This window comes from Neofelis nebulosa, chromosome 3, assembly GCF_028018385.1.
Source record: "Neofelis nebulosa isolate mNeoNeb1 chromosome 3, mNeoNeb1.pri, whole genome shotgun sequence".
Classification (NCBI taxonomy): Eukaryota; Metazoa; Chordata; class Mammalia; order Carnivora; family Felidae; genus Neofelis; species Neofelis nebulosa.
In genome coordinates, this window is record NC_080784.1 from 116,784,172 (window position 1) to 116,802,124 (window position 17,953).

General features: G+C 42.5%; 1 protein-coding gene across 3 annotated transcripts in view; it reads left to right on the forward strand.

Annotated features, from left to right (window-relative positions):
- Positions 1–17,953, forward strand: part of PAPSS1 (3'-phosphoadenosine 5'-phosphosulfate synthase 1) — a 104,960-nt gene that overhangs the window by 48,442 nt on the left and 38,565 nt on the right. For all 3 annotated transcript variants that reach the window (XM_058721718.1, XM_058721717.1, XM_058721719.1), the window contains exons 6-9: positions 601–714; positions 2,898–3,009; positions 5,322–5,527; positions 9,512–9,647. In XM_058721718.1, coding sequence (XP_058577701.1) covers positions 601–714; positions 2,898–3,009; positions 5,322–5,527; positions 9,512–9,647 — 568 coding nt within the window. The remainder of the gene's footprint in view (positions 1–600; positions 715–2,897; positions 3,010–5,321; positions 5,528–9,511; positions 9,648–17,953) is intronic.

Consider the following 17,953-nt stretch of genomic DNA (forward strand, 5'->3'; position numbering starts at 1 on the left):
GTATATTCTGAGAGACAAGCATTGCCCCAGTGTTGTGTAAATGCATACTTGGAGTTCAGATAAAATTTCCAGACTGCATTTCATATGGGACCAAAAAGTGCTGTTCCCCAAACTGCCAGAGTGGGAGTAAAGCTGACATACTCTTGGGTTTCATGTGGCAGGACTGAGAAGGTGATTGCTAGTGATAAAGATGCATACAAAAGCTGGAATAAAATGGTTTGGTGACATGTTAAAGATAATAATGATTGTATTCAGAGTGACTGTATTTACTTCCAAGTTCTTTCTATTGTTACCTCTTAGTTGAGGTCACCTCTTCTTTGCAGTTGCTGGGTTTTACATATGTGGCACATTCTCGGAATTCATTCTTTTCACTAGGCAATGGGACATGATACTCAGTGACTTCTTGTATGTGGGATATTCTCTGTTGAGAGAGCTGACATGAGGAAAATTGACTGGGGAGGGGGCACCGCAGTCAGAGCCCTCTTTTATGCTTTTTTTATAAAGTCTCACTTTGAAATGTTAGTGTACTTCATCAAGACACCCTTTGGAGAACTTTAAATTGTTGAGGCAAACATTAATTGTACTTTTGTTGTTATATAGGATATCGTACCTGTGGATGCCTCTTACGAAGTAAAAGAACTGTATGTGCCAGAAAACAAACTCCATCTGGCAAAAACAGATGCAGAAACATTGCCAGCATTGAAAATTAATAAAGTAAGTGCTTTGTTGGTCTTCGTACCTAGTGATTTAGCCTTAATATATACTCACTATCTGTATACTTTGTTTTTTAGCTATGTTTGAGGACATGGGTACTGGTGGCTGGGGGTTAGTTGTAGTTTATGTCACAATTTCCAGGATTTGGAAATGTATTTAATGTATTTAATGTCATAAGATTTATCTATTTTGAAATAGCAAAGATCAAAGATTGTGTAAAAGTTTTAGGTTTATCAGAAGGAATGAGTTCTTAAAGCTTCAAAGTACTATATAGTAATTAAAATGAACAGTTTTTCCCACCAAACATGTTTCATAATCCTCTGCCAAAACCTTGAATCTCTTATTTTGGTAAGAGTCATTATGTGCATGTTTTAGCTCTCATTAAGTGTTCTCCCCGCCAAAAAAAACCTACTGAGGTAAACTAGATACAACAACATTGGAAACTATAATTTATCATTTTCAAATATTAGAGAATTTTAAATTATATCCTTTAGATGTACTTTTAAAATTGAGAGATGAATAAGAAGCTGGACCAGAAGTTGAATTTCCCAGCCTTTCATTTAGTTACTAAAAATCCAGAACACCCGGGAAGCACCAAATCTTTAAGCACCAACAAATTTCTGGGCTTAGAGAAGGCCTCTTTAAGTAATTATTCAAATCCCTGATTAGCAGTAGATTATTTGATGTGCTTTATGGGATTGGGTCTCTGACCAGAAGCCAGGACATTCTGAGGGAGCAGAGAGGGAGAGCCAGAGAACAGAGCCACGTAGGAAGGTGGCCGTCGCAAAGGAACAGATGTTGTCATTGACATACTTTGCATGGAGTGAACATACATATATACACACAGAATGAGGATGAATGATTGTGAATCCAGGTCAGCAGAGCTCTACAACACAGTAGCTCTTTTAATGTAGTGGCTTGTTCTTTGCACGGCAGTTATGAAAAGTAATTAACTAAAAAATCCATCTTAAGTCGGATAGTGTATTAACTTGGGGGGCCAGAGCAAATACCGTAGACTAGATGGATTAAACAGCAAAAATTGCCCCTCTTGTGGATCTGGAGATTGAAAAGTGTAAGATCAAGGTGCTGGCTGATTTGGTTCTTGGTGAGACTCTTTCTGGCTTGCTGATAGCTGTGAGCTCTGGTGTCCCTCTTCCTGTGAGGGTACCAGACCTGTTGGATTAGGGCCCCACCCTTATGACCTCATTTAACCTTGTCACCTCCTCATAGGCCACATCTCCAAACACAGTCACATTGGGGATTGGGGCTTCAACATATGAATTTGAGGGGGGACACAGACATTCAGTCCATAACACATACCATCTAGAATTGAATTCCAGTAGAGACAAATAGTGGCCACTGTCCAACGTTTAGAAATAATTGGTAAGAGGAAAACTTGAAAGTAAGTGAAACAATTTGGTCTGTGTATATAATTTTTCCCGTGACTTACAGGAGGGGAATACATTGGCCCACATACTTTGGGAATAAATGGTAAGCTACATTTTACTGCACCCAGTTGGCCAGGTGCTTTATCTTTCCTCATTTGAGAGCCACTGCTGCACACACGCACAGTTAAAAAATGAGCATATCCAGCTTCTGTTAATGGTATGTAGTCCATCAATTCCTTAACGTTCTGGTAGGATAGGTTAGAAATCTTAAAAGTCAAGACGTAACATAATCTTTATAAAATAAAGGGTGCCCTGTCATTGGTCAGGCACTTGTTCTGGTAAATATTTTTAGGTAAAGTTTGTTTTAGTTTAAGGCATTAGTTGTCACAGTATAACTTGCAGACTATCATTTAGCATTTTCTGGGAACCTATTAAAAATACAAATTCTTGGGCCCCACAGCAAAGTGATTGAAGTAGAATCTGTGGAGGTGGAACAATCTCTGTTTTAATAAAGGCCTTCCCAGGGTTTCTTCTAGCATATTAAAGTTTGAGAGCCACTAGTGTAGGAGATGCCATCCTTATTAGAAATGCTTTGAAGACTAATGTTATGCACATTTATTAGGAGAGATGCACATTTTCCTAGTGCCCTTAATCTTTATTAGATTTGTATAATCTATAATCATTCTTGAGGTGTTTCTTTCCATTGCTTTCCAAATTAAACTCTTAAAGGTTATTACTGCTTTTGTTCATAAGTATATGAAGTAGAGCATTTTCCTTTACTGTCTCATTTACTAGGTGGATATGCAGTGGGTACAGGTTCTGGCAGAAGGTTGGGCAACCCCCCTGAATGGCTTTATGAGAGAGAGGGAGTACTTGCAGTGCCTTCATTTTGATTGTCTTCTGGATGGTAAGAGCTTCTGCGTTCAATTGTACATTGAGTATGGAAGAGAAATTACACAGGGGCAGCAATTCATCACTGCCTCTAAAAAGTAGTGGTGATGTCTTTAATGGAGGTAGCATTTTAAGTGTTTTATTTATTTTTGAGAGTGAGCGCAAGTGGGGGAGGGGCAGAGAGAGAGAGGGAGACACAGAATCCAAAGCAGGCTCGAGGCTCTGAGCTGTCAGCACAGAGCCCATCCCGGGGCTCGAACCCACGAACCGTGAGATCATGACCTGAGGTGAAGTCGGATGCTTAACCAACTGAGCCACCCAAGCAAGCGCCCTGGAAGATAGTATTTTAAGACCAAGTTATAGCGGTACTGAATGTTTGAAGTGAACTGTGAGATCTTTTTGTTTTGTTTTCTGGATTGTGATTTATTGCAGAGGGAGATAATGCAGGTTTATGTATGCAGGTTTCCCTGGGCATAAGGGCTGAAAATGGATTTAAGAAACAAATAGAATTTCCCTCTGTTGTATCCACCTGATCATCATGGAAGGCCTTTCTCTGAAAAAGTGCACATATATCCTGAATTTTGCTGTCCTGAAATCCATGCTTGCGTGTTTTTTTTTGAATTTTTTTTCAATGTTTATTTATTTTTGAGAGACAGAGAGAGACAGAGTGTGAGTAGGGAAGGGGCAGAGAGAGAGAGAGGGAGACACAATTCAAAGCAGGCTCCAGGCTCTGAGCTGTCAGTACACAGCCCGACGTGGGGCTTGAACCCATGAACCGTTAGATCATGACCTGGGCTGAAGTCGGAAGCCCAACCGATGGAGCCACCCAGGTGCCCCTGCTTGCTTGAGTGTTCTAATAAGGAATCAGCAAGGCCAAGGTAAGGAGTCCTGAAATAGGGGCACCTGGCTGCCTCTCAGTTGGTGGAGCATGTAACTCTTAATCTCAGGGTTGTGAGTTTGAGCCCCAAGTTGGGTGTAGAGTTTCCTTAAAATAAAATCTTAAAAACAAAACAAAGAAGTCCTGAAATAGATGGTTAAAGTGATGGTTCTTCTTCCTCTTTTAAAGCACTAAAAAAAAAAAAATTTTCAAAGGCATTGATGTTTAATATATTTTACTGACAATTCAGCTACCCAGAACTTTGTATACTGTTGGTAAGATTAATTTGTTACATTAAATAAAATATTTTTAAATGTCACTAAGCCTATAAAATAGCCAGCACGTTTTTCTGTGTTATGACTTTTAACTAAGGAATGAAATTGATACCAGAAATTGTAACTCCTAGTCATTCTTCTCAAGAAACTTGTATCACAAAAATGTAAGTGTTAAATATTGCTTTTTGATTTTTCTTCTTTGGAACCAATGGCAGAATCTTTGTGGACTGCCTCCTTCGGAATGATTTAGCCTTGTGTTTGCTGCAAATCTACCTATTAATTTTCCCCTTTAAACTGTACCTAGTGGTGGTAACTTTAAAGCAGCCAAGCAGTTATCACTGATTTTTGTTGACCTCTTTTGTCCAAGGAAGGCAAGCCATGATTTCCAAGAAAGTGTGCTTTTATCTGGTATGTAAATAAGATCCACATATGAATTTGAGAGTGCATTTTATTTTTTTTCTAACCTGGGCATGATGAGTAGGAAAAAAAAAAAAAAAACTTTTAGAACTTGAAAGGTTGGAAACTGAGGATGTGCTTATTGTCTCACAGACAACATATTTGGATTGAAATAGACACACTTGCTTCCTTTGTTTCTTGGCCAGTAATCACTGTTATTGGTCTAATTCTGATTAAAAACAAAGAAATCAAAAAACCTTTTGGGTGTTTTTGTCTTCCTCTCTCAAGGAAACCCAAGTATCCCCAGCAGACTCAAGTATACTTGCCACTCAAAGTATAGTTATCAGAATGGATTTACATTTTCCTAGAAAGGCCCTGAAAACATTTTTTGTCTTATTCATGTATTGGAGGTGCTCAGTATATTTTGATGACACCAGGCTTAACCAGTTGACTCTTCCTTGTTAAACTGTTTCTTCTATGTCTGTGATTTTATACCACTTTTTTTCTTCCCAAAGACAGTTTCATGAATTGTTGTGGGAAGTGTGGGAAGTACATTGCTACATGGTGTTGACACTCTTAATGTTTTGCTGGTTTTTTTTTTTTTTTTTTTAACCTGTTTGCGGTGGGGGGGTTGTTCTCTCTCCTGATTTTCTGTGCCAGGTACTGTCACTGACCCATAAATCTTGTATTATTTGAAGAACATCCCCTGAAGTGGAAGGTGGATATATGGCCTGTTGAGTAATCCAAGCTGTGTGCTTCATGTTCTCTTGTGTCCTGCAGGGGGTGTCATTAACTTGTCAGTACCTATAGTTCTGCCGGCTACTCATGAAGACAGAGAGAGGCTGGACGGCTGCACCGCATTTGCTCTGATGTATGAGGGCTGCCGTGTGGCTATTCTTCGCAACCCAGAGTTTTTTGAGCACAGGAAGGAGGAGCGCTGTGCCAGACAGTGGGGAACAACGTGCAAGAACCATCCCTACATCAAGGTCCTGAGCAAACCTTGCTGCCTTGTATCTTGATTTGCCAATAGTGTTTGTGCTGCAGTGCGGGCATCACCCGTATGTTGACTCTTCTGTTGGAATTGTTCATATTTTGCAGAGTGGGGGGGCACCTGGATGGCTTAGTCAATTAAGCGTCTGATTCTTGATTTCGGCTCAGGTCACGATCTCACAGTTGTGAGATCAAATCCACGCTGGGCGTGGAGACTGCCTCAGATTCTCTCACCTTCTCCCTCTGCTCCTCCCCTGTTTGTGCATGCGGGTGCTCTCTCTCTCAAAAAAAGATTATTTTGCAGAAAGGACACTGGATCTTAGATTAGTGTGATGAACCATGATCTTGTCATTTTGGTGCAGATAAATAATTGTTCAGTAAATCTTTTTTGCATTAGGCACTGAGCTTGGTGTCAGTTCTGGGGATATATGGCTGACGTACACAGCAGGCACGTTCTTTATAGGCTTGGAGCTTACTGGCTGGTGGTGGAGCAGACATCGTGTGCTTACAGGTCGGCTCTGAAGACAGGGTGCTATGGGAGCCCGTGGCAGGGTGATTTTATCTAGTCTGGACTTCCAGTCGAATGTTGTTTCCGATATGAAAATAGTGAAATCCACTTAGTCTTTCCAGAGGGCCTCGTGTATTTTATGTATTATGTGTGAAATGTTATTGAAGTAAAATTGCTGTCAGTTGTTTTAAAGTACACTATGAGCTTTCAAAGAAATTAAGTGAAATTTTAGTAGCTTTATCTAGAAAATTTTTTATGACGTCTGTTTAGATCCTGACAATGTCCTAAATCTCATCCCATGAAGGATAAGAAGTGATAAACGTTTTAAAATAGGGAGATATATTGTTTTAGAAAATAAGGAATTGGAACTAGTGATGGTGTCAGATGTTTCTTCAAAGTTAAAATTCTGCCGTTATTAAAAAAATTTTTTTTAATGTTTATTTGAGGGAGAGAGAGAGAGACAGTGCATGAACAGGGTTGGGGTGGGGGCAGAGAGAGAGAGAGAGATTCCAGGCTCTAAGTGAGGGAGCGGCAGAGAGAGAGGGAGACACAGAATCCGAAGCAGGCTCCAGGCTCTGAGCTGTCAGCACAGAGCCTGACACAGGGCTCAAACTGAGGAGCTGTGAGATCATGACCTGAGCCGAAGTCAGATGCTCAACCGACTGAGCCACTCAGGTACTCCATAATTCTACAGTTATTAATGGTTTACAAAACATGCTTATGTAAATTCTTCAAACCGCGTAGCAAACCTATAGGATGGGTGGCATTTCTATCCTACACAGGGAGAAATTGAGACCTACAGGGGATAGATGTCTTGACCAAAATTATAGAGGTAATAAGTGGAATGAGGGTCTGATTTGAATTAAAGACTTTGTGGGGGGCGTGAGTGGCTCAGTCGGTTAAGTGTCCAACTTCAGGCCGTGATCTCTTGGTTCGTGAGTTCAAGCTCTGAATTAGGCTCTGTGCTGACAGCTCAGAGCCTGGAGCCTGCTTCAGATTCTGTGTCTCCCTCTCTTTTGCCCTTCCCCCACTCACATTCTCTCTGTCCCCGTCTCTCTCTCCCTCCCCCTCTCTCTCTCCCTCCCCCTCTCTCTCTCCCTCCCCCTCTCTCTCTCCCTCCCCCTCTCTCCCTCCCCCTCTCTCTCTCCCTCCCCCTCTCTCTCTCTCTGTCAAAAATAAAAGTAAACATTAAAAATTAAAAAAAAATGAATTAAGGACTTTGGGGCTTCAGAGCCATCTTCCATAATCTATAGCAGAGAGTAATTACTGATGTATATGCCACTTCTATTTAGAGTAATCTGCACAACTTGTTAGGATGCAACCTTGAGGAACCAGCAGGATTTTGATAAGGAACGGTGAGAAACACAATTCCAGTTTTAGGGATCAGGAGGAGCAAAGACTCCATGTGTTTGAGAAATGTCTGGTTATTAAGCGGGAGAGAGGACCTTGGGAAGAGAGAAGGCTTAGCATTCTACCCTGAGATGTTAAAATGTTTAGTCATCACATGGTTTACATATATTTATGCTTTATGCTTTTCAAACTGCTTTTCTGTCGTTTGGTCCTTACAATGATCCTTGGAGGTAGACCAGTTTTCTTTAACTTGAGGAGTCTTCTTTTGGGTTTGGCTTGCCCAGACCTGCAGAGGCACCAGTTAGGAGTCAGGATTAGAGTCTGTCGTGGGTCTTTTGTGCTGCTCTGCCTTGCTAGGAGTGGAGGTCACAGGCAGCCTGGGAGCATGAGACAGTCACAAAGTGGCACTTTAAGAAGCTTGGCTTGGTGGTCTTGTGCAGGGTATCCCCATCCCACCACCACTTGCACTGGTACTGTCTGAGCTCTCCAGGTCTCCAGCCTACACCATCCGCTGTGCTCTGGCTGGAATCCCGCTTCCTTATGCCCACTGCCTTTCTGTTCTTGGAGCAGCTGGAGTGAGCCTTCAAAAATATAAATCTGAGCATAGCACTCTATCCTCTGAAACTCTCCAGGGGCTGCTTGTTGTAAATAGAATAAAACCCAAGTCCCGACGAGGTCCGGCCCTGACCTTCTAACTCATGGCCTGTCTGTCTCTCTCTCTCTCTCTCTGTCTCTCTCTCTCTCTCTCTCTCTCTCTCTCTCTCCCTCCCTCCCTCCCTCCCTCCCTCCCTCTACTCCTATCCCTGCTCTGACTTTCCTGGCCCTGGGCTGCTTCTCAAGGACAGATGCTCCAGGCTTTTGTTTCTGCTCCAGCACTTTTTACTTGTTCTTCCTCTGCCTGAAATACTTTACCTCCGTGGCTGGTTCCTTTTAGTCATCTCGGGTTCAGTGCCGCCACCCTCAGAGAGACCTTTACTGACCCCTTGCTCTTACATGTCATTCACTCTGCTCCCTAGGCACTGTGTTCCATTGCCCCAGTTATTTTCTCTGTGACACTAGTCACTAGCCACTACCTGTCTGGTTTCTGTTCAGTGTCCCACTAGAACGTAAGGTCTCTTAGATCTTTCTCCCATTTTCTGCTGCATTTCCCGGTGCCCAGCAAAGGCCCTGGCATGTACCAGTTACTTGGTAAATATTTATCGAATGAAGGGTTTGATGGATGGGGAGGGACTTTATAGCGAGGGACTTTATAGACCCCGTAGGAAGGGACTACAGTGGTCTGGGTATATTATTAGTACCTAAGCTGAAGCCAGGGAGGGAAGGGTGAGTTTCAGCTGTGCTGTGGAAGTGGACAGGTCCCAGAGGTCACATCCCTACTCTCAGATGCAGGGAAGGAACATGAGTGAAGTTGTGAGAAATTAGAGGTGATGTGGAGATCAGAAGGTATGAATTTGCGTCCAGCTCCATCAGCATTGCTTTAAATAGTCAAAAGTTTAGGATTGGAGAACACAGAGGAGGGGTGGGCTCACTCAGGGTTACAAAGGTTTCTTTACAACAGCGTACAACAACAATGAAGACAGTGTTTTGTTACATAACAAGTCATAATTACTTTGATGTTGTTTGCCTTTCCTATGTAAATATCCTAGTTGTGTCACAAGACCTCTGAGAAATTATAAAATATATTCTAATTTTTGTTTGTTTTGTTTTTTAATTTTATTTGAGAGAGCGAGTGAGCATGAGCGGGGAAGAGGGAGGGAGGGAGAGAGAGAGAGAGAGAGAGAGAGAGAGAGAGAGAGAGAGAGAGAGAGAACGCGAGAATGAGAGAATCCCAAGAAGGGTCCATGCTCAGCATGGAGCCCGATGTGGGGCTTAGTCTCATAATCATGAGATCACGACCTGAGCTGAAGTCAACAGTCAGACGCTCAACTGACTGAGCCATCCAGGTGCCCCAAATACATTCTAATTTTAATGCGTCTCTAATCCCAGTTCAGTTGATAAGCCAAACATGTTTACCATTGGCCTTAAGATTAGTTTACAACTATATGTAGCTCATGTGAGGGCAATGTTCTTCCTTATTTTGATCTTGTTTTCTTTAAAAAAATTTTTTTTTTCTTCCCATTAGATGATTATGGAACAAGGAGATTGGCTGATTGGAGGAGATCTTCAAGTCTTGGACCGAATTCGCTGGAATGATGGTCTTGATCAGTATCGTTTCACTCCTACTGAGCTAAAGCAGAAGTTTAAAGATATGAATGCTGGTAAGACATGGATCTGATTATCTAACATGGTACTTAGCCTGGAGTTTCTGCTTGATGGGAATGTTCTATTTTTTCCAACACTTACTGAAGTGTGAAAGAGAATGATGAGTAAATGTAGAATGGAATGTGTTGGGAGAGGTAGTTAATCTAATCCAACCTATGTAGTTCTGTTAGATTGGTGTAATTTGGAAGATGGTTTTGCCAATTACAGATTGACCTTTTATTTGTGTTTTACAAAACTCATATGCTAAAGCTGAATACAGCTATGGAAGAGAAATTGAGTAATTCACTCTTATCAATGTGCTTTATATATTGGAATATCTTATGAGTCTAACATATCACTGCATAAACAATATCATGTTTGCTGTTCATTCAACAAATGTTTATTGTGCACCTTCATACCAGGTGCCAAGTGCTGAGGATCCATTAATAAATAAGACTGGAGCGTATGGTATATAAGAGAGAGATGTAAAGGAGATAACAGGAAAAGTTGTTGAAGAGTAGGTTAATGTTTCAGATTTCTGGATTAGGATGAAATGGACTAGTACGAGTAGACTCCATAGATGCTGCTCTTTATTATTATTATCTTTAATGTTTATTTTTGGGAGAGAAAGACCGAGTGCGAGTGGGAGGGGGCAGTGAGAGGGGGAGACACAGAATCCGAAGCAGGCTCCAGGCTCTGAGCTGTCAGCACAGGGCCTGATGTGGGGCTCGAACCTGTGAACCGCAAGATCATGACCTGAGCCAAAGTCGGACACTTAACCGACTGAGCCACCCAGGCGCCCCGTTGCTCTTTATGACCCTATCTTATCTGGGGCAGGGATTTTCTTATCTGACAGTTTGTGAATAGTAGGTCTTTCACACAGAGGTAGGTAAATGATGTGTTTATACTGGTGCACCCACACTCACAAATTCAAGCTTCCATGTCAGGGACCAGCATTCACTGTAGAGTTTGGGAGGCATTTTTAAGATCTGAAGATTCCTGCAATCATGCTACCAATGAATTCTCACCCACTACCGAAGTGGTTAAGCCCTAAGCATTGCTGCTGCCTTTTAAAATATTTTCTGTGTAGAAATGGAGTGGACACGGCTGAGAAAAGTCCGGTGAAAATGGTTGCTTTGTAAGGAACTAGCTGGTCACTGAGCCATATTTGTTAACCAGGAGCCTCCTTCTCAAGTGACTACAGAACCTGGGCAAGAGCACTCGTTTCATGAGTCGTATTTAGCTTCAGTGAGCTCCAGGTCCTGGTAGTCATGCTGTTCCCTGCTTCACCACCCAGAAGTCATGTGGTTTTTGAGAAATTACTTTCCTCTCTAAGGCTCACTTCCCTCACTTGTAAAAATGAGGGAGGTGATACCTAACACCTAACATTTTATTTTAAAAAGTGAAATAAGTTGCTTACGGCACTGTAAAGGGTACATGGTAACAGGTTAATGTGTCATAATTTCTGAGTCTGAAGCTAGTCTTACCTATTTGTGTAAAGGTTAGAGAAATAATATCTTTTTATTCTTTTTTTCTTAAATGTTTGTTTTTGAGAGAGATAGATAATGCGTGCATGCACTGGAGGGGGGCAGAGAGAGAGGGAGACAGAAGATCTGAAGTGGGCTCTGTACTGACCACAGAGAGCCCTATGCGGGGCTTGAACTCACGAACTGTGAGAATGACGACATGACCTGAGCCGAAGTCTGATGCTTAACTGACTGAGCCACCCAGGTGCCCCGAATATCTGTTTATTCTTAAACTCTACTGTACTTCACTGATATTTGAGATAAGAGTGTAAAATAAGTGGATAACTGGAGGCCACACACTGTTCAGAACTGTGCAGTTCCCACCCAGCCTGCCTCATTTGTTCACAGTTTCTGCTTGGCCCATGTAGGGTATCTGAGCCTAGGGCCCCTGCCCCCACCCCTCCTTAACTTCACTCATCTCTGAATTTGAAGCATGACTGAAACTATGTGTGCAGATGTTTTTCTGGATGCTACACTTGGTGCCTGCCTGTACGATAATATATTTTCTTTTTTGCTAACATGCTTTGGGCCAGTCATAGGGGAATGTGTCGTGATTGCTGTAGTGATGTGTGACACAAACACACACGTGATTGTGTCAGTGATGGCACCTCATTCTCTTTAGTCAGCAATTTAAGGGTCCTTGTGTAAGTCCGTTCTGGCATTGAAATGTAAGAGAGAGTCCTTTATATCCAGATTTCTTATTCAAAGACTGAATGCGTGAATTATTTAAGACACTTCGAATTGGATCTTATTTCATATGCAGCCATAATCATCTGATGGTTTAAGACATATAGGCCTTTGCTTTTTTTCCTGGTAAATAAGAACATGTTTAATGGAAAGCGTGCTGAGACCACACCATATTTACTTTAATTTTTTGCCAAAATTTGAATTCATAACTGTAATTCATGTTAGTAAATTAATTGTTGGCACTGATGAGGGGTCTTATCAAGGAATTATTCATAATTGGAGTCTTTAATATTACATCTGTTTTATGCTCTTCTTTTCGAGCCAAACATTTTAGGTCATTTAGAGAATTTGTTGCATAATGAGTGATTGCAACTTTGTTTAAAGTAGCTGAGAGCCAATTATCCTTACATCAGACAACAAAGATTGTGGAGTATTATTTTGTTTACTTTTCCATTTTAGACTAAGACAAGCAACAGACCAGGAGTTTCTTTCGTAATTCTTGTTCCCTCTTTTAGGAGGCCAATAACAAGTCCTCTGGTGATGTGCCTGTATCTCCTACATAGTTCAAGGAGAGAAAACGCAATCTTTATTTTTTCTTCTACTTGGGGTTTGTTTTCCTACCTCTCCCTCTTTTTCCTTCCTGCATCTTAGAAGAAGAATTTTGATTACCTGATGGTGGGGTGTTGTCTTGTGCTCATTATTGTTATCACTTCTGCTTCTTTGAGACTGTTCTGTAGCTTGGAAGGATTGAGAAGTCTTTAATAACCACATCAGTGATTGCAAGGTGACACAGTCCCAGAGGGCAGGTTCTTTGAGTCACTGATGGTTGATCACTGTCTTGGAAAGGAAGAATGGATTTCACTTAACCTAAGTGAGAGCCAGTTAGTATTTATTACACACAGAATATTGTTCTCTTATTGGATTACCAATAAGAAAAAGTTGACATAACTCCTTCCAGGCTAGTATAGTATCACAGTGTTGAAGAAATCTGGGAAAGCTTTGTAGAGTTGTTGAACTACAAACTATATTTTAAATGAATGGATGGAGACGGCAGGTGGATATTTTACACAAAACTGGGAACAATACATGAGAAGGCTGAGGCAGAAGCAGATAGTGTGAAGGCACTAGACTTTCTGGACCATAAATGACAGCGAACTGGAGATACCGTAATTCGATGTTGGGTGCAGGGAGCCTCTGTCAGTCAGGTCAAGGCACACTCAGATGAGGCTGTCAACATAATTTAACAAAGTGAGTATTTGAAGAAGGGTGGTCAGGGTTAAGGGAACCCAGGAGGAATCTTGAGGCCTTCAATGATTAGCAGCTTGGTGTAGTGTTACCCCTCCTGAGGCAGCTGGAAGGAGACTGTGTTTCTGAAGCTGGGTGAAAGGAACTGAGCTGTGAGGAGGGGCTGTCACCAGAATCCCTTTACTCACCCCCCGGTTGTAGGGGGACGGAGGCCAGAATCACAGTGCTGAGGCAGAATGGTGCTGGGGCAGGAGCCCCCCACAAACTTTCTCTGTTCTCTGGTTGTCTGTTAATGTCTCCCACATCATGGAGGCAGGAGTACAGCCCCCATGGCCTGACACACAGATACACACATGGACACACAACAGACTAGGCAGGAAGGAGAATGGAGAACAAGTAGGACAGAGCCCAATTGGCAATACATTCAATTTTTTTTTTTTTTTTTACTATAATTTGAAAGCATTTCTAGGCTTGAGAATGGAAAACAATTTATTGCTGCCATACTTTGGGGTATAAGAGTATCACTTTGTGAAAAATGCTAACTAATATGTTCATGTTTACTCAAGTGCCCTGTCTTATTGATTCCTTTTCCCCCTTCTAAGCAGTTTAAGTGAAAGAAAGATCAGTAATTTATGATGGTCCAGAGGAAGGAAGAAAAACCAAACTTTTTCTTACTTGCAACTCTCTTCAGAAAAGCTCCCACAAAAACAAACATTAAACACACAACCTTCCCTAATAACTCTAGAACTACTGTCCGTACTCTTGTTCAGCTGCTATAGTGACTTAGGGAAAATCAGAAATGCCTATTATTAGAGCTTTGGGGTAAAGTGGCTGATAATAAAGCTCGAGTGGGACTGGGAGAGACTTATTAATTAGTGCTGCATGTAGGACAGTTTTACAGAGAAGAAGTTGAAAGGAGGGAAGCAGGAAGATGTTGTAATTCTGGGTTTAGTGGTTGGGATGCATACCAAGGCTCTGACTGTGGGCTGGGCAGCAAACACTGTTTGGAGATATCTGGGGGAAGGGTGACTGGGAGTCAGGAGCACTTCACGCTCCTCACCTCATCTGTTGCTCGGAACAGCCTTGCTGCCAGAACTGAAGTTGTCTGTGGGCACTGGGCTAAGAAGCCACAGAGCAGGGTCAGAGCCAGGTTCTTTGCGCCCAGTGGCATTTGCAACCCTGCGTCCTCCTACGTGAATCCGGGGGTCAGTGCTCATGCTCTTCCCACCACCAGGAGGAGCTAGTGGTTGTCATTTCCTTTCCCTGTCACAAGTCAGCACGTGCTAAGGAGAACCTTTTCCTGTGTTCCTCCCCTCCCACCTGCTGGAAGGAAAGGGATCAGACTGTACTTGTTTTCTAGTGTGTTGGCTCCTGGACTAGAGGGAAGGGGAGAGAACTTGCTTTACTGGGTTGTCCCTTTATGTAGACATCAAATAAGAAGGAATAGGTTTTGGGGGCCAGACCTGTGTTTGGCTTGAGTAATAGTGAAGGTGGAAGGATTGACAGGAGAGGGGACAGCAGTGAACATTATGTATTGAAATGCTTTCAGTAATAAGTCTCTATAACTGATGAATTGGATGGTCAGAATTAGAGATGCAGCTAACAGAAGCCATCTGTGTGCACACAATAATTGAATCCAGGCGAAGGGGTGAGTTTCTCGAATGAGTATGCAAAGAAAGCACTTCATAGGACACAGCAATGAACCTATTGCTCTGAGAGGACTACAGGATGTCAGAAACAAGTGATCAGTCCGAAATGGCCACACAGAATAAAAAACATGCACATCTGATTACAACTTTGTAAAAAAAAAAAAAAAATGTATGTATAGAGAGAAACTAGGGGATTGTGCAAAACAACCAAAAACAGCTATGTTAGGATAGTGCATTTGTAGGCAATTTTTCCCCCCAAATTTCCTTAGTGTTTCATGGTTTTTACTTAAAAGGGTCAAGGGGAAGATGAATTAGAAAAGGTTGGTGCCATGGTTGGCAGGCCCTGAGACTGTGAAGGCCGTGGGGATGGTGTTTTTTTTGTCAGAAGCAGTGGAGAGGTTGGGACACTTTATTACTTATTTATTTATTAAAAAAATTTAATGTTTATTTTTGAGAGAGAGACAGACCATGAGCAAGGGAGGGGCAGAGAGAGAGAGAGAGAGAGACACACACACACACACTCTCTCTCTCTCTCTGTCTCTCTCTCTCTCTCTCAAGCAGGCTCCAGGCTCTGAGATGTCAGCACAGAGCCTGACACGGGGCTCAAACTCATGAATGTGAGAGCATGACCTGAGCCGAACCCACTGAGCCACCTAGGCACCCCAGATCAGGACCCTTTAAAACAAGAAAGTGTCTATTGGAGTTGGCAGGAGTTTCATATTCACTAAGTAACAACGGGAAAGAATTGGTTAAGTAAATGGATCCAGTCCCATTCTTTTCTTCCGTCGCTTGATCTTTCACACTGTCACCAGGCATATCTTCTGAAGACAAAGATATAATCAGTCCTTTTGGAGTTGAAGGACCTATATTCCTTTTATCATACACTTCTCCTCTGATTAGTGAATGTTTGCTTCTCCTCCTCTGACTAGATTGTAAGCTCCTGGGCGTAGGACCAGTTTCACCATTGTTACCTCAGGAAGGCATCTCTAAAACAGAATTTCTGTCCTGTCCCCAAACTGGTTTCTTCCCTGCCTCTCGCTGCCCTGGCAGGTGCACAGAGTCTGGATGGGGGAGGGGGACCAGTTCGTAGGCGAGTCTGGTGAAGGGGCAGCGAAGGCTGATGTGTGCAGCTGTAATGGAGCAAGTGGAGCTGAGATCTGGGGACAGCGTGATCACTGATTGACTGCACGTGGTGCAGGAGGGCGGGAACAGAGCCTGCAGGGAGGTCGGCAGGAGTGGAGACTCAGGTGCCTGTGGAGTGCTAGGAGGCAGCCGGGGAGACCATCTGGAGCTCAGGGGAGAGTTGTAGTCAGAGAATGGAGATTCAGGAGCCACTGACATGGAGCGCTCGGTGACCTCAAGCATGGGGGGTGCGGGATGGGGAGAGGTCTGAGGGAAGGGGTTCGCCTGTCTTCACTGTTGCCACAGTGTGACTCCATTCCCCAGGGCGTAGGTTGTGTCTGTCAGACGAGCCTGTCAGAATCCTGGGGGAGGAATAAATGAAGCGTGAGGAAGAGTTGGTGGAAGTTTTATTTTACATGGAAGTGTGGGAACATGCTCCTCAGCAGCAGTCTTCTAATTCTGTGGTCTCTCTTCTTGCTATACCTTCTCCGACGTCAATCCCGCACAGTCCTGTGGAGACCCCTTTTCTATAAAACATGACTGATTGAGTCACAGCCCCTGTTGAGTACGCTGCATCCTTCCTAACCTGGCATTCGAAATTCTACGTAATAATCTTATGCCAGGTTTTATATCCACCTTTGGCAAAGTGAATGCTTCTCTGTTCCCCAGACACGTCTCTGCTTTCCTCTCTTAACACTTTGGCTCACACCAGTCAGCTTGGTTGCGGTGCTCTGTAGACTTCTCAGCCACATTGCATTTGTCTATCGGAGGTCAGTCAACAGCAGTCTGCGGGCCAAATCTGGCCTGCTGCCAGTTTTTGTGAATAAAGTTTTATTGGAAAACAGCCATACTCACTGGTTATCCATCGTCTGTGGCTGTTTTTGCACCACTTTGGCAGGGTTGGCATAGTTACAGCAGAGTCCCCCATGGCCTGTGAAGCCTAAACGATTCACTCTGGCTTTTTACAGAAAAAGTTTGCTTTTATGAGTGGTGTCAGCAGCTTCACAGTGTACTTCCTAGAAGTCAAGATTATAGAATTCCTGGTCTTTTTCCAGGAACATGGAGACAGGTCTAGAAAGAGATGGAAATCAGAAGTATAAATATTAAATTTGAGCCATCTTGTAGATCATCTCCCATTTTCAAACACAGTTAAAACAGTCTTAAACTAAGCCATAAAGAATTACAAGTAGAAAGGCAAATATTTGACACTCATTGTGTGTGACAGTTAGGAAAATCATTGTCCTTTAGAAAATGAGGATGAGGATGTGAGGCAATAATGACAGTTGCTATAAGTATTAGTGGCCCCAGGTCCATAGTGGCTCATAATTTTTTTTCCATCCTTGATGGAAAATTGATGGAGGAAAATTGAATAGTGATGCATGGGGTTGTGTTAGTTGGGACAATATCCTGGGGTGTCAGCTCCCAATGGATCAGGTATTCCTATTATATTGTTCATCCAGGTAAGTTCTCTAGTGGACAAACCACATGATGGTAGGGATGAAAATACAGCCTGCAACTAACAGCTCAAACCATTTGTGTAATTCATTGATAAGTAGTTAGAAGAGATTGACTAGAAGTTTAGGAGAGACCTGGTAATATTGGCAAGAAAAAATGGGCAGACAGATCAAATGGTCGGTCATTGGATTTCTGAGGAGCACATAGTAAGGAAATAATTCTACCTGGAAGAAATGTTGGCAGTAAAGTCCTTCATATGCTGCTAACGCATTTTTACTGAGTCATCTGTCTTAACTTTATCTGTTAAATGTTCAGTGTGGAGCTAGATTAATTCTTTTTGGAAAGAAAGCCTGCATAGATAATAAATTATAAGGATCTGTGAAATATGTGTCTTTGAGACCGTTTATTCTATATGTTTCCTTTTGCACATCCTGTCGTATAAATAATCCTGCCAAATGGTGATTTTACAAAATCAGATTTGATCTGATTGAAGTCTAGGCATGTAGTGGTCATACCTGAGATATATCACCCAGGGGCCCTATTCAAAGATAGATGCCTGTTCCTGATTAAGGAGGACAGAAGCTAATGAGCACAGTGCTAACGCACCCTCATCTTGCAAACACCATCTGACAGTGTGAG